Source organism: Athene cunicularia (genome assembly GCF_003259725.1).
Source record: "Athene cunicularia isolate RWA chromosome 2 unlocalized genomic scaffold, athCun1 chr2_part1, whole genome shotgun sequence".
NCBI lineage: Eukaryota > Metazoa > Chordata > Aves > Strigiformes > Strigidae > Athene > Athene cunicularia.
Window position 1 is genome coordinate 64,801,879 of NW_020799095.1, and position 21,913 is coordinate 64,823,791.

Sequence of the window (21,913 nt, forward strand, 5' to 3'; positions counted from 1 at the left end):
CCGGCGAAGGGAAGGCGGGTGCGGGCCGCGGTGCGCGGGCTACAGCGTGAGAGCGGCGGGAACCTCACACCTGCACCACAGAGCCTGTCTGTTGGGCTGTCGTCAGAAGAGACGGAGTTCTTCTGTGGTTTGGGTTTGGTTTTTTTTTCCTTTCTTGACACCGTTATCCCGCCTCCCAAACCGACATAACCGTGCCTTAGGGATGGAGGCTGGGGAAGCAGAGGGGGCCAGGGCTAGCCTAGAAACCTCTCATGCCAGGGCACCGGGGCAGACTGGTGCCAGCACTCTGGTGGCAGCAGTGACTCCAGGTCTGGGTTGTTTCCAAATAGCAGCTTCCCAGGTGGGCTGAGGAAGGTCGCAAAGACTGGGGCTCAACGGGCCCACCACAAGGTACTGCCTTGTCTGCCCTGAGCCGCAAGAGTCAGTGTTGGCACCTTCGTACGCTACAAGGCCAGCTAAAGCAACGGGCATCACCACAGTGCTTCAGGAGGAATTGCTTGGTTGATCCCAACCTTGAGGAGTTACCTAAATACTCGGCACAGTCTGATTTCCCATGTATACACCTATACATGGCTGCTAAAGGTGTTACATGCATCTACCCAATGGCCAGAAGTAATCTGCTTATTTCTATACAGCACTGTCAGGTTAAAAGCATTTTCTCTGATCTCACACACAGTCAGAAGTCCACAACCATACATGATACTGGCACAGCTCAGGGTAGCCAGCATCCACAAAGGCATTTTTCATACACACTAGCTGCACGGAATACATACCACACTGGGACTTAAAAGTTTCCATTTCGATCACATTACTCAAACATGAGAATTAGTCACCCACCATACTGAAAACCATGACCTTTGTATTTACACCAAAAAAGGAATGATAAGCTTAGGAAAGGGAAAGAAAACTAGAGAGGAAAAAAAAGTACCCCAAGCCCAAGCATGTCTTTGCTGTTTGAAACATAGTCAGGTGCTGTTACTGAGACAAGAGCTAATGAAGTTGTTGCTGTGTTTGGGATTGTTTAGTGTATCTGCATGAACTCCAAGGGACTCATGTCAGCGGTACTGCAATCCATGCAGCAGGCGTATTCTGGTCACAATAAATCAGGGCAAAGCTGTGGGTGTCTGTCCATTCAGTAAAGGAACCGCTCGCACGTTTTATTTAGAAATACACTCCATTTTCACTTTAGGGCAATCCGGGAAAAAAAAAAAAAAAAAAAAAAAAAAAAAAGTGCTGTGAGAGAGCAAAATGGTGGCATGGAAGAGTGCTTACTCTCAAAGTCACTGCTCAGCAAAACATGGAGATCCAAAAGCAAACAAGTCTTCAAGACTTTTAAAAATAGTTAACAGAACAGAATCCTTGACTGTGTTTTTCCTCATGTTCAGTCTCTTCCTAAAGAAGAACAAAAATATTTAACTGATTTCTAGTATTTTTCATCAACAAAGCACCAGCTGCAGAATTTACTACAGAGCAGATAAAAGTATATAGTGTGGTAGACCCAAATGGGACCTGACAAAGAACATGACTTTGAAGAGAACAGACTTAATGTACATCAACATTTAAATATAGCAGGCTGACCTGACTGACAAAACCTAAGCATTGAAGTGGATTTATGTGCTTCTCTTTATCATATTTGGAGCATCGTTTCAGACAAAGGGGACAAACCCCTTGCAATGATTATTTGTGTAATGAAGATGATGAACTGGACGGCTTCTAACGTATCCACAAAGTGTTGCCTATCCAGCAGACAAGTTGGATCCATGGGGTGAGCATGAAAAGAACAGGGCTTGCAGGAGACATTTATGAGCAGCCTGCTGAGACGATCATTAGAGGCACTTGCATCCATCCCATTCTCCGATACATTCAAAGGGTGTTCTCAGAAGGAAATTTGGCTGTGCACCAGCGGGCAGCTGCATTTTTAAGTGGACACCCCTGTTAAAGAAACATTTTCTGTGTTATAGCATGATCTCTACCATCTGTTGTCTAGCTCATTTATCGCCAGCTAAGCTTGCAAAAAACCCCAATGAGGAACTGAAATGATGCAAAAAGCAAATGTCCTTGGGGAAACAGTGTTTTTTATTTCCCACAGGGAGCACGAACTTCTGTGCTTTAGAAGCGCCTACAACATTGAAAGAGAGAGAAATAAACTGATCAAAACCAAAGAGAATAAAGAAAGAAAGCAAGCTGCTTCATAGAGGCTAAATAATTGAGATCTGTAATGGCAGGCCTGCATGCTGAAAAACATGTTCTAAATCCTCATTTATGGTGCTTCAAATAATTGAGACTTGGTTTAAATAGCCTGCCATTAAAATCTGGTGAAGATCAATAGGAACAGGCTGTTAGGTCAGCCGTTTCTGCATTTGAAATGGTTGGTCCTTATGTGCTGCCTTCTGATTTGTCTCTTCTGTGGCTACCAATGGCCAATTTAACTTCATTTTGTATACACTGATTTTTTGGTTTTGAGAGAGACACACAGGGCTGATTTCATCTGATGGAAACCCTGGATCACTTGCCAGCTGCTTCTTCCCCTGTGGGAGGGAGGGGACCCAGTTGTCACCGGGTTACACCTTGTGCTGAGCACTGGGCATGGTAGAGCCTCCGGGATGCTGCTGCCCACCTTGCCTCCACCAGAGGGGCAGGGGTCCCCTCCAGCAGCAGCAAGTTGCCATCTTGTCCCCCCCATCCCCACAGGGCAGTGAGAAGAGGGAGCGTGGCTCTTTCAGCCTCTCCTCTCTTTACCAGCTCCAGGTCTTGCCTCTCACCCTCCCCTTCCTACGGATGGGAAATTTGAAGGCCCATCCTCGGGCACATTATCCTCAGGCTTTCAGACCTATAACCAGACACAACAGTGGGAAACTCACTGAAACATTGTTTGTTTCTGTCATTTCAGAAACTAGCTGAGGAAATAGCTGTATCAGAAGAAAAGCAACAGCTTATAAGCTTTTGAGAAAAGACATAAAAGGTAGAAGAGGAGGAGGGGTTATGCTCTCTGTAAAAGAGTGATTTGAGGACACAGGCAAGAGGACAGGTCAGCTGAGTGCTTTTGGGTCAAAATCAGAGGTGTCACCATCAAGGGAGTGCTTGTGGTGGGTGTCCTGGATAGATGACCTGACAGACAAAGAGAAACAGATGAAATCTTCAGACCACTTGAAGAACCCACAACAGCAGCCTTGGCCGCAGTGATAAGATCATAGAGTTTAAAATCCTAAGGAGTGTGAAGAAAGCAAGTAGAAGAATAAAGCCCCAGAACTTCATAAGAGCAGATTTTAACCTGCTCAGGGAGCTGTTAGGAGGTATCCCAGAAGAGTCTGCCTTGGCAAAAGCCAAAGGTGTTCAGGAGTATTGGGAGACTTTCAGAGACAGCCTTCTCCAAACACAAGAGCAGTCCATCCATCTAAGCAGGAAAAGGAGCCAGCACAGCAAGAAACCAGCCTGGTTAAGCAGTGAGCTACTGAGAGAACTGAGGTGCAAAAAAAGGAACATGAGAGAGATGGAAAAGGGAACAGGCTTCCAAAGGAGAATATAGAAATACCTCTTGGGCACGCAGAGATGCAGAGAGAAAGGCTAAACCCTGCTGGAGCCCAAACTGGCAAGAGATGTCAAGAGTAGCAAGAAAGTACTTAACATACTGTATGCTTGTTAGCAAGCAAAAGGACAAGGAAAAGGTAGGTCCACCACTGAGTGGGGTTGGCAAGTTGTGTTATAAATGACAGAGGAAAACCTGAAGATTTTCCTTCATACTTTCTTTGCCTTGATCTTCACAAGTAAGGTCAGCATCCCAAGTCTCTATGGAAATGATGATGAAGCAAACAATGAACTGCTGACAGTGGGAGAGGGTTGAGTTAGCTGAGGTATGTGCTGGCATCTCTCAGTTGTCGCCCTCTCCTTCATGCCTGGAAATAGCTTCCACAGGGACCCGTTCCATAATTTTTCAAGGGACTCAAGTGAGGCTGACTCATCTGTAATTTCCCAAATCTTCTTTTTTTTTTTTTTGCCTTTTTGTAGATGGCTGTAATATTTGCCCTTTTCCAGTCAGCTGGGACTTCCCCTGAACTCCATGATGTGTCAAAAGATGTTGAAGGTGGCTTTGCAGTCACGTTGGCCAAACCTCTCGACAGCCTTGGATGCATTCTGCCAAGTCCCATTGACTTGTATATGTCCAGCTTGTACAGGTGGTCCCCAGTGCTCCTGAGCTTCTTTTCCCTCATCGGGAACCTTTCTAACAGTTTCCTGGGAAGCTGAAACCAGGAGAAAGTTTGTGTATGATCATCTGCATATAATATATAGAAATCTGAGACTGCCAATAGAAACATGATGCAACAGACCTGTCAACTTTGATGCAAGTAAAAGCTAGTGCAGTGTCCAAGGATTGATCAAATAGTCAGGCAGGCTAAGGAATGAGCCAGAAGGGCTATGGTAATCCTCAGCCAAACCAAAGAAATCATAAGCCGGCCAACCAAAAGAAGAATTAAAAAAGCAGTGTTAAAACACATCCCATTGGACACTAGCATACTCATCTACCGCAACATGGTTCCTGAATGTTACGCTGTCATTGCCTTGTTCATAAGCCAGAGAGAATTGTAATAATACTTTTTCCCCTATGTTTGTGCTCATGTACACTCACATTTTACAAAAAACCCCACAACAAATGTTTGACAACATGATAAGAGGACTAGAGGGTCTGAAGGCAAGACCAGAGGGCTAACAAACCTTGCTGCAGACATGACAGAATCACTTGGCAGCCACAACCAGCTTTGATGCCTTGAAGAAGGAAAAACTAGGCAACCAGACTTACCAAAGTGAGAGCAATCGGAATCTCAGGTATATGCCAGGGACTATCAAGGGGGGGGATTCTCATGGAGACCCCCTAGGGTACAAACACCGGGTGACAGCAGAGGCCTTTGAAGGTGTGTGCAAAAACCGTACGTTGTCTATCGAGGAGTGCAGCCTTGATTGCTGGGTTTGAAGGCATAACAAAGACTGAAAGTAACATATTCAGCTCAAAGAAATCATCCCATACATGGTGAAAGTGAGGAGGTAAGAAGGTATAAAACCCTCTACAAGAACAGGAAAAAAAGGAAGAGGAGAGAGGAATTTCTCCTGCACCATCTGCTCAGGTAAGGACACTGTGTGTGATCAGCAGCACCACTGAAACAACAGCAGCTCCTCCTCTGGATCTGAGGGGAAGAATGGTGCTTTTTGACTCGTCCCTTACAGCGTCTTGCTAACATGGACTCAGCAATCATATGTAAAGTAGTACCTTTTACCACGGAACCAGGTTAAATAAACTAGGTTGTTAAGGAGCTGTTTGTATGTGTTTTGTTTTCTGCTTCAACCTTCCCATTCAACAAGGTGACTGACACTGCAGCACAAAGGCAGAGTAAACTGGCATGGCAGAGCCCTGAGATAAATCATTTATTGTATAGCAACAATTCATTCTTCATTCTGGAAATTACGATAGAACCAGGCAAGAGGAAGAGAGGTTTCACGACTACCGTTCGGTCTGAAATGGGACTCGTTCCCATCAGCACCTGGGATCACAAGCCCCGTGCTTCACCAGTGACTGCCACTCCCACAATATTACCAGTTTGATTTTTCCAGATATACGACTGCAACTCAGCCAAGGTGAATGGGAATCGTTTGTATTTAGCATCACGGGGAACAGGGGGTGGGAATCCTCATATGCTGCCAGGCAGAGCTCTCTGGTGCCCGCATCTCCCAAGTGAGAGTGCTGTCAAGCAGCGCTCTGCGGGCAGGTTGCCCTAGCATGTGCCTTTCAGGTCAGCATCAAAGTGTTCCTGATGGACTGAAAAGAGCAACAGCCATTTGGAAGGAGGTTTGAAAACCTAGCTTGTAACGTTTGGAGTTGTTCAGCATTCCTTGCAAGAAACCTCACACAGTTTGGTCAAATACACTTCAATTTTCCAGTGACTATTATTAAGTGTCTATTAATAATGTCTATTACATACTCCAGAAATAACTTTTCCACACAAAGAATTTGCAGCCTTTTTTTCATGTCCAGTATCATGTGCTGGCAGAAGTGAATTCTCCAATTGTTGTAGATGGTTTTTAAGGGTGATGGTAAGGGGACATTGCTGCCTAATTTGAATGGGGGTATACTGGGTAAAGCTACCGCTCTGTTAAATACCTGATTTGCACAAAGACATCCTTCAACAGGGTTCTGTTTTACAATAGACACAGGGGTGTCATTGCTCAGATACCATCAATATGATAAAAGGAAGGGAATCCGGATGGACAAGTAGAAATTACAACATTTTAGTGATGCTATTCGCAGGTATGCTGTAAGCCTTGCAGAGTGATTTCCAATCTCTGTGTGAACACATAGCAAAGTACACAGACTAACTTCATATTTTCTATATTGATCTTTAATGCCCTATTGTTTTCCAGGAGAATAAGTAGGGCTGCTCCAGGCCCCTTGAACAAATGATTGCTCCTCGTTTTCCTATGGTTATACGCAGAATTACTGCTGCCTTTCCAAGGCTGAAGTGGCTGAGTTTCAAGAGCACCTAGATTATTTCTCATAGATAAGGCACATTGTGAATCCTCAGACTGAAAGACTTGTAAAAATACATGCTGTGCTGGAGGAGACTTCAGGAATGAGTTGGAAGCAGCACCCAGTTCTCAGCAGTAAAGCATTACCACACCAGATCTACGAGAGCTCCTGTTTGGTTCCACGTGTGTGCATGGATGTGCTTGTGCGTTATTGTGGTACATACTGGGGAGGGAAAACACTTTTTGTTAAAACAATTCTACATACCAAAAAATGTTACAAAAGCCTAATCAGAAATGGTTTTATATTCTTTTTTTTTTTTTTTTTTTTTTTTTTTTTTTTTTTTTGTCAAAATAAATACAGGCATATAATAATGTATTTGATTTTCTCCATTAATTCAAATAAATTCTTCACTTTTTCTCAAGTAGATTTTTAAGCTTTTTATTATTATTATGTGTATTACAATAGCAGCCATAAGCCTCCAAATTAGTGCCCAATCCATAGGGCCCCATTGTACAAACCAATGTTAAAAAACAGCCCCAGCTCCAAACTGGCGACAAATGAAATCATGAGGATAAAGAAGTCCCTTTGGGGTCCATGTCTAGGCAGCCAGGCAGAGACCCAGGGAACACATAGCATGCTAATGAGTGTGATATGGTTTCTTCACTTTTGGGTAGACTCTGGAGGAAGAAAAAGAATCAGATCTGTTGGTGCACTGTGTTTCCCATAAGGGGGTGGCCACAGCACTGAGATCATTATGACCCATTTCTACAATCCTTGCTCAGTAGGATCCTGAAATTCAGTGAGTGAAAAATGCGTCCTCACTGAGGGCACATAGTAAAATTCCCATTGTCTTCTCTGAAATCAAGATTTTGAGCCTGCTCTCTGGTGGTGGATACAAACTATAGGAAGAAAGAACCTGCAGAAGGAGGAGGAGGAAGAGACAGACCAGCAGACAGGTAGTTTGCTCACAGCTGATCACAAGAATTCAGTCCCTCCTGCCCTGTAAGTGAGGCTGGTTGAATGCTATCCAGTGAGCCTATGTCCTGGATGAATGCTTTCCAGGAAAATATGACTGAAAAAATGAAGATGAAATGGGAAAATATCTGTGCCACCTTGCATGAAGGTGATGGTTGCTGAAGGAGGCCTTGCCCCTATTGCATAATGCCTAGGGAATACAGAATTAGACTAGAAAGGCTGGAAAGAGGTTGTAAATGATCCAGCAGGAAAGACAGAAGAATACCACAGATAAAGAGAGCCTCAGTTATGCATCTTCAAAGAGGCAGAAGTAGCTTGGGCCATCACTGAACAGGACAACCTACCTGCCTGGCCAAGTCTAGGCTGGGATGGTCTACTTTTCTGAAGGCCATGCAGAGGTGAAAGGGAGACTGGTTGCTCATGAGCCCTTTTTGCCAGCCACCCAAGAGTCATGCGCGTTTGTACTGAACTTTACATCCCAGATATATAAATAATGCAGAATTATGGACGAGAACCTCATCATGACACAGTGGTCACCTTGTCAGCTTTATAGGTGCTCTTCATTTGCAGAGCAGTTCTATGGCAAACAGAACAGCTATGCAGTGAACTCCTTGGCTTTAAAACCTCCCTGGGGAAGAGCCCTCCCTACCAGAGACCTTTTCAGTCAGGGCAGATGATATCACAATAGGTAAGAGATCCCTTTGCTGTCTGGCAGGAAACACAGCACTGACCCTCCTGAAGGCTCAGACTGAAGACCGCCTCCTGCAGTGCTCACATGTGCAGGACAATGTCAGAAAATTACCCCTTGTCAGAAAACCATGAAAAGTGTTATCTCTTCCTCTTGCGGAGTTCCTTGAGACTCTGTTCCCTTCACCTTTCTCTCCACAGTGGCTGCTGGAGGAGACCGTAGGATACCGGACCCAAACCAAAGCTGGCTGAGTAGCTGAGACTCCCTTCTAACTACAACTACTATTATTCTTTAAATCCAACTGTTTGGTCCCATTGCTTATCAGCTCTCAGTGTGACAGTGGCTACACTCTGACTTCAACTCAGACAAGCTGAGCTCTGAAAATAGCTTCATGCTACCTAAGTAAAGCTCTGCTTACTAATGAAAGTATCAGAGGGAATGACAAAATTATTTGGGCAGATGAAGGAATGTATGTTTGGCCTTGACCAAATTCTCCATCTTTGGGTAATCCCCCCCTTTCCTGTCATTCAGGAAATGTCCACAGTCGGTTACTGTAGACCCTTCCTACACCTGCTAGCAGCTCTGTGCCTTAAACGTCAGTGAAGTTATTCATGCAGCAGTGTGCTAGGCACACATCACTCTCATTTTCAGGGGTTTGAATTCCTCTGGCAAGGTGCAGTAAGGCAGAGGTGAATCAGGGTCCAAAACTATAAATGTTCTTTGCTCAGGATTAATCAGATATGCTTGTAAGGCATATCAGCTCTATTTTGCCTGTTGTTGTGCACTTGGGGTAGTCTTACATCTATTCATACCCACAAGTTAATAAGGGACAGACCAGGATCTGGGCTCTGGCACTGGTTTGAGACTGGACTGTTTGCTCCCTTGGGGAAGACAGGAAGGGCTGATGCCACCTGCGCAGTCCCCATGGGGAGGTGAAGGTCAGCAGCGGCACTAGGCTCAGCAGCAGATGGGGCTGACACTTCCACCGCCAGAGGCATTGAGAAGGCCCAAGACCCAGCAAAATGGGTGTGCAGCTTAGCTGCAAAAAGAAACCACCGAGTTAGAGCTCAGGGGCCCCTTTCAGTGAGGCTCTCTGCCATGTCGTCCCCTCTCCGGAAGCACCCTGTGCACCCAGTCAATAACGCTGCCTCTCCTTCTCGCAAAATCCCCAGCCCAAAGGATCTCCTCAACTCTCTTTTGTCGCTTGCCAGGGAGAGGTGCCAGGAAGCGGAGGGCAGGCAGGCAGCCCGCTGCCCCACAAGGGAGAGGAGAGTGCCCTGTCACTGCTACTGCAATGGGGGCAGCACGCCCAGCTTCACGCCTGCACCTGTCCCCACTGGTAACCTCCTCAGTGAGAGCATCACCACCACCGACAACATGCACCACAAGGGTCCTTTCCAGCTGTAAAATTTCCTAGGAGGCACCAGGGGCAGCCACAGTCTCCGAATCTGTCACGACACTGGGATTTCAGCAGCCCCATGGCAACCCCACACCTCCTTGCATGGGCTGCCCATTGGCACCCCAGCCCGCAGCAAGGACACCGGCTCGCCTCAGTTCAACACCTTTTCCGAGAAGTGTCCCAGCTTCCCCTCCTCCTGCACGGGCTGCAAGGCCTGGCCGTGGCAGGATGGGCCCCGCTCCTGAGCCAGGGGTCCGGCGGGCCACCGCACCCCCCCGCTCCCTGCCGCCGGGCAGGCGCCCTGCAGCACGGCACACTTCTCCTTGTAGTGCTGGCCATTGCCAGCAAAAGTCTCGCAGCGGCTGAGGTTTTCCTCCTGCACGGGGCTTCCCACGTTCTCCTCACTTGGCCCTGAGGCCGTTGGCCCCTCCTGGGAGTTTTGGCTAAGGTAGACAACAATGATGTCGCCCTTGAAATTCATTACTTGTCCACTTGAGATAAAGGTGGAGTTACTGTTTCCAGTCACATTTCCTGGGGAAGGAGGGGAGAGAAAAGAAGACACATGTGATTAATACTTTCCCCTCATGAGATGGATGCTTAGCGCAGTGAACTTAATCCGCTTTACTCTTGGTGGCTTTACTCTTGTTCCATTGTTTTTACCCCGTGACACGAGGTTGCTCTTATAATCAATGCCTTCCACTGGACCTTTTCATTATTTCCATTTTTACCTCCTCAGGACGAAGCCTGTCATCCACGGGGAGCCTGTCTGGAAGGCTTGGAAACATTTTCTCTCTCAGTTGCACTCTGGGAAGCAAGAGAGATTGTGACAATCTCATGCTCCTCTTGCTGCCTGATGCACAAGCTGCATCCAAACCGCCTCTGCCCATGGTTTGTGAGGAAATGGTCATTATTTCTAATTATATTTTTTCAGGGTCTCAGAAATCACACTGGGGTTTTTTTTCCCCTCTGGTAAACAATCAATCCTATCGTGTGGGTGAGGTAGCAGGCTTAGTGAATAAACACTAAAAGACTTAACGTCAGCCATACAGTCACACAGTGTCCAAATGATACGGAGCTTATACAATTATCTTATATTGTCCTGATCCTCTGTGTAGGTACACTCTGCTACTCACCTAGTGCCTTCATGGATTTACCTGGATATACTGACTCCAGTGAAGAGATAGAGTCTATGTTATAGCAACCTAATGGAGTTATGGTTTCAGTCAGTCTGCCTGCGGTTAGAGGTCTTCCACTATAAATTTAATCTTTCTGCCATCCGAGGACTGGGTCACTGACTCAAGTGACAGCAGGACCAGGCTCTGGGAATTAATAAACTTCCCTCAGAGCAGAAAGAAAATAACTAAGAGCAAACTTTCGACAACAAACAAACTTGTTAAAGTTTGAAAATTAAACCAAAGCAACCAACTAAAAAAAAAAAGTCTTCCTAGCCTATGAACACTCTTTCTATTAAATGTTTTTCCTGCTGTCATTCACTTAATCATTACTTGCAGACTGATTTGACCCTTTTAGATGTTTTGTGCCTTTCCTTATTATGTTCTCAACACTTGAGACATTCCCATTTTTCAGTGCATCTAAGCATGGCCCAGCTGTTTTTCTAGTGGCCACAGGTGATGTTTGCACATCAGCAATGGACACCGGGCTCCAGATCTGCTGAGTTAGGAGCTGTGTCTGTTCATAAATGAGTCTGGGTAGCACTTGAGTGACTCTCTAATAGCCCCCCCTCAAACAATCCTATTTATTCTAGCTAAAACACTGCATTGCTAGCTCTTTGCTTTCCTTCCAGGTGGTGTCAATAAGAGTTTTTTCCTCTGGTATTTTTTTCCCTACTGGTTGCTTCCCCTGAGTTCAATTCAGTTAGGCTGTTTGCCATTAACAAAACTGTTAGGCATAATGGGAGTACAAAAATAACTGTTTGACTTTATACAGATTGCCTGTCACTCATAAAAAGTACTGTGGAAAAGTTTACCAGTGTTTAGTATGAGATCAAGAATTTAGAGTGAATTTATGAATCAAGAATTTATGTGACAGTGGGGGGTGAGGGGGGAGCAGATTAACACATTTATAATGTTTTGTTGAATGTGGCTGGCAAATTTTCATTGCTTTCTGGAGACACCGTGCTGAAACAAAAGGATATTTGAGGCCCAGACCACAGAATATGGACACAAGAGCTTCCTGAACTGCACTGAGGGATGTGCTTCCAAAGTGGGAAGTATAAGGGACACCTTCAGAGGATTAGTGAAGGCGTCATTCTCAAACCTTTCAGACTTTTGATCTCTTCAAACTACCTGATAGTATTAGTTACAATGACAGATTAATTTTTCACTAAGGACTGGAACAACGCAGGCGTTAATTTTCTCTGAGCCCTCTATGGTCTCTAGGTGGTGAAAATGTTTGTCACTGCCAAACCGGGCTGGTTTGCAATCTGGAAGTGAAGGGCTCTGCAAATCCATTCCTAATCGTGATTCACTTAAGTCTTCCTGCAATAATGCTTTATGCTGTAGCCCTACACATGACTTGAGGGGGTCATGAACTGACACTTCATGTTCGGACTGCCTCTAGGCTTGAGAGGTTTGAAAGAGCACTTGAAGGCTTACCTCCATCTCTGGTGCTGATCCCTGTAAATGACACCTGTCCAGAGGTTTAGTTTGGTCCTCAAGGGTCCTCAAGGAGGGACAGCATTTGCAAATTCTGTTGTCATTTTGAGTGTTAGGGAACTAAATGATTATCCCTGGCCTTTTTCTTCCCATTTTTTTATCCACCCTCTTTTGTATTATTCTGTCTTAGCATGACTCTGTGCAAAGCCTTGGTGGCTTCAGTTGCTTTGAGAAGATGTACAGAAAGTTATTTTTCATGCACATTTATTCCATCTGGGCATTTCACAAGGCCCAGCAAAGCTCCACGTGCAGCCACAGTGTGGCCAGGGTGCTTCAGTGTGGAACCTATGGCCAAGCCCTGTCCCACTCCTTGTGCAACCAGGTGCTGCCAGAAGGGCATGGCTATTCTGTGGGCAGAAAAAAGTCTCTGCTAGCAAGCCACATTACCTACAGATTAACTAACCCACACTCTCATACTGTCCATAGCTCAGTCAGTAACTTCTGGCAGTCATGCCTGGAAAATGGCAAATTAGGAACACAGTATCTGTGCTCAGGTTTCACCAGATGGCACTATAGCATGTACATAACCAAAGGCACAGACAAAATTAAAATCTCATATAAAGAATTATGCTGCAGATCTAAGATGGCACTTTCTAGCATGTCTTTTATATCCAAGCTCTATTGTTCCTTAATATTTTCTCTTCCTCTTCGTGTCAGATTTAGAAAGTAAACCAGTACTTTTGCAGTGCCAAATATGACTTGGCTTTCAGTTGCACTTCAGAGTCACCTTCCAACAACAATAAAAAAAGATAATCTGTGTTCTCTTTACTATTGCTGAATTTTGTACAGACCAGGCAGTGAAACTGTCAGGATTTCAGGAAACTGAAGAAGCAGAAAGAGTATCTGCTCTCCAAGAGATGAATGCTACACACTTTCGGATTCCCACATGGCATGCATGTTGGGAGAGGATGGGCCTTCAAAAGCGTAGCTTTTGGGCTTTGGCAGACTGACAAGAATGTCTCCGTAAGAAACTTTAAGGCACAATATGGTTTTAAAGGAGGTCAACTTCTTATGACTGCTCTGTGTATTACAGTAATACTTAGATGTCCCAGTCAAAACTAAGGTCTCATTACACTTGGCAGAGCATCGACATAAATAAAAATAGAGCATCTGACTTTAAGAGATTATAATCTAAAATGACTAATAACACATGACAGGCATATTGCAGACTTTTATACTGAAAAAAAGTCCGAGGGCAGAAGGTTTCATCCAGAAAAGGCTCATAACTTCCCTTCTGCTAGTTTTGCTTCAGTGATATTTTTTTTTTCACTGCTTTCATTTGACAATTTTGATGTATTTACTCAATTAGTAAATTGGCAACAGTGTTTCAGAGTTGTTTAGAGGACAGAAAACTTGTGTATGGAGAAACAACGTCTGTATAAAATTATTTTTAGGTGAATGCTTATATCTGAGCAAATTAAAACAAAGAGAAAGAGCTAAAAGCAGAAATTTGAACATAATCTCTTAGACCCAGTTGTGGCCACCAGGTTTTAGCTCCAGCTGGAGTTTCACTGACCACCATGTAAATGGAATTGGACTTAAACCTAATGACAAAAATGTGCTGGATGGAAACAACAGACTGCTGGATGTAATATCATCTGTTTGAGCATTATGCATCCTTTCTTGACTCAGCCTCTAGGTCCCTATACTCTCCTCCTTCTAAGTTTTCTCCAGTATACACACTTGCTATCACCAAAATACTTCACTTGCAGAATTGCCCAGCCTCTGCAGTGACAGCCAGAAGATGGGTTCTGCATTGCTGGCTACATCAGGGCAGGACAAAGGTCCTTCACAGTGCTCATACTATTTGCAGAATTCACTACAAACCAAATGTTCTTACTACTTCAGTTTTGTTTTTCAGATTAACTTCAGGGCAATTAAGTGAAAAGGCATCATTTTATTCTTCTCCCCTTCTCCTAAACCAGACCTGCTGAATTATCCTATACAACTGTGTACAGGTGAAGCCAAATGGGCTTACCAGATGCTGGAGGGAGGTCTGAAGTGCTGCTGTTGTTTGTCCCTGAAGTGCTTCTGTTTGTCCCTGAAGTGCTTCTGTTTGTGTTCTGGTGCTTCACGTTGGTACTATCCAAAGATGCATCTTCTATACCATGATCACTTGTTAGAGTGCTCTGACCAGCAGAGAGAAAATTCAAGCCACAGATGCACTGTGCATAGGACCCAGTTTCTGGAGATGTGGAGGCACTGTTGGCCGCAGCACAACAGGGTTTGCTCCACTTTCTGGGAGATTCCCTGTATGAAATGCCACACCTCACACAGATCTTCTCTGAGTCATAGTTTGTTGCAAAACGATCTGTGTCTTTGTTGCCCGTTTCCTTCAGGCAACTGTGGGCATGTTGGCAAGATTTCTGAAGAAGTCTGTCTGTGGCAGTGTGTGCCCCATCTATGTTGGAGGAAGAGTGAGAGCCTTGAGAGACTGATACATCCTCTGTGCTCCCAATCCCTGAAAAGTACTGATTTAAGCTGTCGTTCTCCCCTGCCTCCATTGGTTCTGAAAATGATGACACTGTTTTACTGGCAGTCCGACTCAGTAAAGATAAATAATCAGCGGTATTGAGATCCTTATCCATGTATTCATCTTCTGTGGGTACTGTTGGGAAATGGTCATCTTGAGTCTCAGTTACCACAGAGAACTCTTGGAAGCTCCCTCCCACCTCGCATGGTGCTGTGCCAGGGCTCCCATTCCTGCAAGGAGCGTGGCCACTGCTGCAGCATGACTTTCCAGGGGCAGGAGAGCCAGTGGGGCCCAGGAGACCTGTGCCTTCAGAGGTCTGGGGGACAGCAGCATTCATGTTGTTCATGGTGACAAATGCATCTCTGGGGGGATCCTGAAAGAGATTTATTTATTAAAAATAAAAGCTTGTTTAATTAATAGATGAGCAGAAGGTTATTTTCTAAACAAAGAAGGAACAGGCAGATCTCAGTTATTCCTCGTGTGGACCTGCTGAGATTGAGCACCATTGATATATTTGAGTCTTGAAGTGTAATTCCATTCTGCAGCAAAACTGTGGCCAGTGATGTTGGGCTCAGCAGGCATTCAGAAAAAAATCTGGTGACTTGGGGAGCAATAACATTTAATTTTGGGAGACAACTATTCCTAGTTCTTAAGAAGGCACTTAAGAGTTAATAAATCTAGATGAGTTGCTGGATTCTGCTGTTTCTTATGGACCATAAGTAAGACTACGTAACTGCTTATAAGGGTTTGGAAACCCCCAGTGTGTCTGAAGGGCAGTTGATCCATTAAGGCCTTACTGGGAGCAGAATATTTAATGATCGAAGAAAGAAATTGGGTTGATTCAGAGGGCATAAGACAAGCTAGGAAAAAAAAAAAAAAAAGAAGTCACATGGGCAAGGTTTCTTTAACTTGGAAAATGTCAGGACAACAAATTCAAAGGCCCATGATATCATATTGCCAGTACTTGTCAAAGTAAAGCTGTATTTTTGGTTGCAGCTCCAAAAAAAAAGGTTGGGAAATACTTCCAGGGTTCCCTTCAGTTCATGCAAGTTGTACTGTGAAGATGGGTATTTAGGAACTGATACCTTTAATTTCTAGTGTCTGTTCAGATCTTCCAGGGTAGAAGAGAGCATGTAAATGCTGCCAGCCACTAATTGCTGTTGAATCACTCCTCTGTCCTGGAGGCGCTGAGGAGCTGCCAGTGCAGGAGGTTGCATGAACACTTACAAGACAAAAGAGGAACTGCCTGTTCAAAGAGGTGGGTTGGTTTGGTGTGGGGGTTTTTTAGCAATTGAATTTGAGCCTTTCAACAGCCTTTCAAGAGCTCCTAGATGGGGTGGTGGGGAGAGCATGCACCTGGGACACCTCAGTCCCTGTCCATGGTGTGAAGGAGGCAGTGCACATGAACTTGAACTTGTGATCCTACCTCAGTGTTTCAAGCATGGGATCTGGTGTCCTTCCAGAGCAAAACCTCTTGTAAGCTTGTACTTTTTTCACATCCAAATGGACAAGAAGGATTTCTGCAAGCACTAGAACTAAGGTGTCTCAGAGCCAGTTTCTTTAGCTGATGGCTCCGTGCTCAATGCCTTGCATGTCTGGCATTCTTGGCATTGCCCCAAATCCAGGTTTCTCCCCCCTGTGAACACTCTGGTATGTAAAAAGGTGTAAACTCAACTGAAGCTTTTCCTGCTCTTAGGATTTAGAAAGGCTCTGTCCTAGGCAGAGTCTCAGGTGTTCAGCAACCAGTGGGCTCATGTTTAACTTTCTCCTCATAAATACTTAATCATCACAGAGACTTTTACTGCTGTTAAAACTGGCTGAAACCAGAGACAGGTTCAGAGGCTATTTGAGAACAGTGATTTCATATGCCTCACATTTACAGAAAACCAGACTGAAAAAGCCAAAGCTGCGAGCATTTTTTGAGGAACTCAAAACTAGTTTTCTAGCCAAACATTAACATGGAGACTGCTTCAGGAAGGGTGTCAGGAATACCACAAGGAAAACATAAAACAGAGAGAACACTAGCGCCTTTGACTTTACCTTTGTTCCTTTTATTTGGCTGCATACCTCATTAGCCCAGTTCTGTAGATCTGCTGTAGGGAAAACAAAAAGAGTAGCTGTAACATATGGCAGGCACCGAAGTTAGCCACAGACCTAAACACCCACAGTCATTCACAATCCACAATATCATATTAAATAAAAACCAGCGAGACTGTTTTTACTGACTGTTCAAGTGTCCCAGAGTCAGTCTAGCTGAGGATTCATTGTAACTGGAACAGGGATATATTTCTGTGGAACAAATGTTTCAAAGCTCCTAAAATAGACCATGGTTAAACTGTGTTCCACATCAAATGGGGTTTCTCTCCTGGTCATATGTCACATCAAGCTATGACTGGCCCAATACCGACCCACATGCAGCCATACAGTCTATTTCAAGAGAAGTCACATGGATGGCCCAAAGTCCATTCTCAGCCAAGAGTGAGGAGCCTGGGGAGAAGAGGGTAAGCCAGGGGATGGCAGGCTCAAATACAGCGTATTCCACTTAATTAGAGTGTACTTAATAGGGAAATCCACTTGATCGGAATATTTCCCAAGAAAAAGCTTGAAGTCCCACAATGCTTTATGGTAAAGACTGCCACTTAACAGAGTTAGCAAATCTTGTTTTTTGTTTATACTTCCATGAAATTTTGTAGAGCTCTGTTCTCATGTACTCTTGAAGCTTAAGCTGATTTTGTATATCTCAAGATAGATGAGCTATGTAGCCACTGCCAGTTCCCAGCAATGACTCTGTTCCTCTGATGTTGAGTCTGCACATTTACCATCAGTTCCCCCCCACGCCCCTCCACCCCTAGCAGGCAGAGCTTCCTCCTGAGCCTGCAAGCCTCTGGGGCTCTGGTTAGCAGGATTTATCACGCTAAGGCAATGAAGGACTGTCACTGCAGAGCAGCAGGGCAATAGAAATGTCAAATAAAGAACATTATTTGTTCTAACCTGCTTTGTTCTAGCTCCTAACCTGCTTTGCATCATAAGTATTTGGTTTGCAAGGAGAGTCACCATTTCCTCCAGCCCATCCCAGGAATTCCAGATTTAGCACAACCCATGTTTAGCATGGCAGAGGCAGCCCATTTCTAAAACACAAGCTGAAATATACTTTACAAGAGAGGGTTGCTGTCTTCGCTTCCACTGCTCCTAAAACATTTCGTAAATTGCTAGGGCTTGGGAAAGGAGATGACGAAGAAACACCACCAGGAAAAGCTTTCCAAGTTTACAGGGTGGAAATGAAAATGAAAAGAACAATATGAGTAAGTCCTTAACCAAGGAGATCTAGGTCTTAACACAGAGTAGAGTAACTGTTGAAGGTATTTCCGTTGTATTGATAATATATTCAGCATACCACTGTTATCCAGTATGTCTTTGCTAGAATTTTTCTATTTTTCTACTTTTACTGTTTATTCTATTACCTTCTAGTATTTCTTCCATGCCTCATCAGAACTTCAGCCTTCAGCTGAAAACATTGCCTCCATCAAGTTTTCAAATACACATCATATTTTAACTGTCCAGATGTAGGTTTTAGGGGCGGAGGGAAAGTGGGAGGAAGGAAATAGAGGGTGGTGAAAGCCCCTTATGTCCATCCCTGCTTCCCTTCAGGCCAGGGGTCTGCTGTACCACCTGAGGCAGAGCAGCCACACTGCTATAAAAGCCCCCAGTGCCTGCCCCACTTCATCCACACTACAACTGCGTCCACTCTGAGGGTAATCGCCCGCCAATCAGGGCCGCAGGGGATACCAAGTGATGTGCATTATGTGTAAGTGTAATACGCTGCCTGCCTAGAGGAAAGGAATTTGAAGCCTGGCTTTGAGCTAGCTAAAGCATATCCTTACGGACAGATAGAGGGATAGCACAGAACTTCCAGAATAACTCTTCGGTTTCCTAATCTGGTGGTTACCCATGAAATCAGAGTGCACAGAGCGCCATGCACTTGTCACATTCATGAATATCATTAGCTATCACGTACCTGTCAGCTTTTTTCCCTTATTCTTGTAGTATATAATGAAGACGACAATGCCAATGAGTGCCACAAAAAACAAGATGACAATCAACAAATATAAGATCCTGTTTGTTCCTGCAGGATGTAAAAAAGATAATGCCATCAACATACAGCTTGTACTCGGCAGTACTTGCTCATTTTGCCTGCATTTCCACAGGAGAGGGGTTTTTTCCTTCCTATTTTATTTTCAGTTTCTCTAATAAGGACAAAAGCTCATGTAGTTCAGAACTACACTCATGTAGTTCTGCAACAAACAGCCTTACTGAAGGTACCTGGTGCCGAGACATCTCCATAAAAATCTTGGTGTCAGAGAGTCGTGATCCAGTCATGCTTCTCTGAAAGTCCCCTTGCAAGCTGCCAGCAGCCCATGGGCTGTGCTTGCTCTTCCTCAGGGGATGGAGGACATACATCTCATGGACACTACAGAATTCAGCTGGCAAAATTTGTCCTTTTTCTCAGGTTATGAAGGATCACTGCATGCCAGGCAAGCAGCCTCCCTGGTACCATATCCACACTGGAGAAGGAAATGGGCAGTGGGCAAGAAGGGAGAGCTACATTCAGCTGAGACTGTATCCACTGCTGTAAAATAAGCATGGAGAGAAGCTGCTAGCCTTTACACAGATAATGCGTATGTGGAAATCAGCAGGCTGAAAAAATGAAAGCACTGTAAATGTGATGGAGGTCATGGGTATAACAGCAATGCTGCTTGCCATTCAGTTTCAGTGTGAGGTGTAAAGCTCTGCTAAGTAGCAGACATAGGCTGTAGAGCCACCAGGCTTAAAGTAATCTTTAAAGGTGGGATTTTCCAAGAGTGCTGCTTGGTCTACAGCTGTTCCCCCTAGAGTCATCCACAACAGGAATAGAGTTAAGCCAGCCAAAAACGCTAGTAACACGCCCCGCCTCCTCCCCGCTACTTTCTCACAGATAATCTGTACAAGGACACATACTGTCTTCCGATGGCTCAGGCATCTTCCGTTCTACACAAACTGCATCTGACTTGTCAGTCCCAGGCATGATTTCTGCCATCCCTAGAGCTGTACAGCTAAAAAAGAAAGACAAAAAGGCTAGGTTCTCAAAGAGGAACTTTGTCGTGGCTCCTACACTTGTGCAGAGTAGTAATGTACATTTCTCCCACATTTCTCCACCCTCAAGGACCTCAGATATGTTCTTTATTTTCAGTTGTCTCAGCTCAGCAGTTCTGTTGTTATTGCTCTCTCTTGCTCCCCCGCAAGGAGAATTCAAGTTTCAGGGTGAGAATGCCTTTATGGCTGCACAGCCAACAGAGATGCTCTGTGACCTCTCTACAGACAGCCTGAAACACCCCACAGAAAAATACTTTCACCCAAGCTTTTCCCTGCCTTCTGGCTGTCATGGTCCTTTTACAAGACACAGGAACTTACTTGGTCCAGGATTTGCACTCGTCAGTGGATGAAGCAACCTTTGAGAAGTAACCTCTGGCACATGGTATACACATTGTGTCCTTGTCTTGTTGCACTGTGTGTAGTAAAGGAAGAAAAACTTCATAGCTGAGTTCCCATGGGTTCCTTTCAGGTGAGGGGAAGGTCAGTATGGTCCCCATCCCCCTGCTCCACCCCTCACCCCCCCAATCCCCTTGAAAGCTTCCCTGAAGAGAGTAGGATCTTAGATTATATTAGAGTAGCAATGACAGTCACATGTAAGCAAAAAAAAAAAAAGTATGCTAGTCTCACCTGAGCACTTCTTTACATGATCAACATGACAAATGACCAGGAGCCATTTGCAGTTATTGTAAAATAACACACAGCTATTATATCCTTCCCCTTCCATTAACTTCCTCGTGTCGACGCTATGCCATAGACAGCGACGCTAACTGGTACTGTTACTTCTTTGAAGTCACAGTAAACAAAATGCTGTATCAGGATTTGCTAGACTGGAGAAAAAGCAGCACCACTGTGCTCCAGGCCTATCCAGCATTTCATCCTCCATTACTTTATTATGTGCTGCTTTTTTGGGATTCCTCATGCTTGGCACAGCTGTTCCTGGTGTTCATTACAACTCTGACCTTGACTGTCTATTTTCCAACACCTGCATTTTGATTTCAATCAGACAAGACTAAATTAAATGTCTGTAATAAATCTTGGCATGACAAGTCATCTAAAGCAGAATACCTGTGCTACCTAAAAAGTGTTATCACTTTTAACTTGTTCACAGCATTATAAACTGGCAAAGTAAAGTCACAGGACAAAAACCTATTTCAAATCAGACATGAGGAACAATCCCCACTGGACTGCTTCTCTGGATACTGGAGCAATGCATGACCCAGTGACTCACAGTCAGACACCTCAGCAAACATTAGAAACGCACTGAACACCTTGCGACTATTGCCATGTCCACGTGATATCTTGCAAAAGTCACTTGATCTAAGATACTATTTAAACTACAGAGGTAGATGCCTTCAAAATGCAAGTAGTCCAGGAATATTATATGCAGTAGTAATGACAACATCCCCTGTCTGTATCTTACCAGGATGCTGGGCTCCGAATCCTGGAGCACATATGGAATTTCGCTGACAGCAGTCGCAGTCTTCATTCCAGTGGTAGCCCATCGTACAAGCACACTGCCGCTGAAATGTGCTGTTCCCTGGGTTCACTTCTCTCAAAGCTTTCCCTAAAAGAGAAAGCAGATGGGAGTAAAAATCTCTCTAATAAGAAGCTTCAAGGTTATGAGCCTCCTGATCTACCTATTTGCTTTGCTTGAATGCCAGATGCAAAACCATTCATGTTAGAGGAAATGTTATTTTTCAAGAAGCATGGGAGACTCTTGATCAGCATGGGGCTCCTCACTGATGGCACGCTTGAGCAATACTTCTTGTAGCTGCTGTACTTTTCCTTGTAGACCTTTTGCAAGGGTGAGACAAATGTCTTAGGGGAAGTGAATGCACAGTATGCTAAGCAAAAGGACAACCTTTAAGGTCCAACTCACAGGACTGAATGGCCCCAGTGAAGATAATCATTATCAGCTGCATGGAGACTATAGTCTCACAGCACAGAAACTCTGCTGTCTGGGGACCTCCCTCTCCACCAGGCTCCTCTTCAAGCCCAGCCTCCAGTGTCAGGTACCTGAACACCTAGATCCACTTTCCTATCTTTGTGCTTCCCTAAT

General features: G+C 44.6%; 1 protein-coding gene across 1 annotated transcript in view; it reads right to left on the reverse strand.

The window, feature by feature from the left end:
- Positions 1-6,971: 6,971 nt before the first annotated feature.
- Positions 6,972-21,913, reverse strand: part of TNFRSF11A (TNF receptor superfamily member 11a) — a 28,396-nt gene continuing 13,454 nt past the window's right edge. Inside the window, exons 4-10 of the mRNA XM_026843663.1 lie at positions 21,275-21,418; positions 20,173-20,266; positions 19,720-19,814; positions 18,740-18,847; positions 16,765-16,817; positions 14,230-15,097; positions 6,972-10,107 (exon numbers count right to left, since the gene is read on the reverse strand). Of these exons, the coding sequence (XP_026699464.1) occupies positions 9,728-10,107; positions 14,230-15,097; positions 16,765-16,817; positions 18,740-18,847; positions 19,720-19,814; positions 20,173-20,266; positions 21,275-21,418 (1,742 nt within the window). The 3' untranslated portion in view covers positions 6,972-9,727. The remainder of the gene's footprint in view (positions 10,108-14,229; positions 15,098-16,764; positions 16,818-18,739; positions 18,848-19,719; positions 19,815-20,172; positions 20,267-21,274; positions 21,419-21,913) is intronic.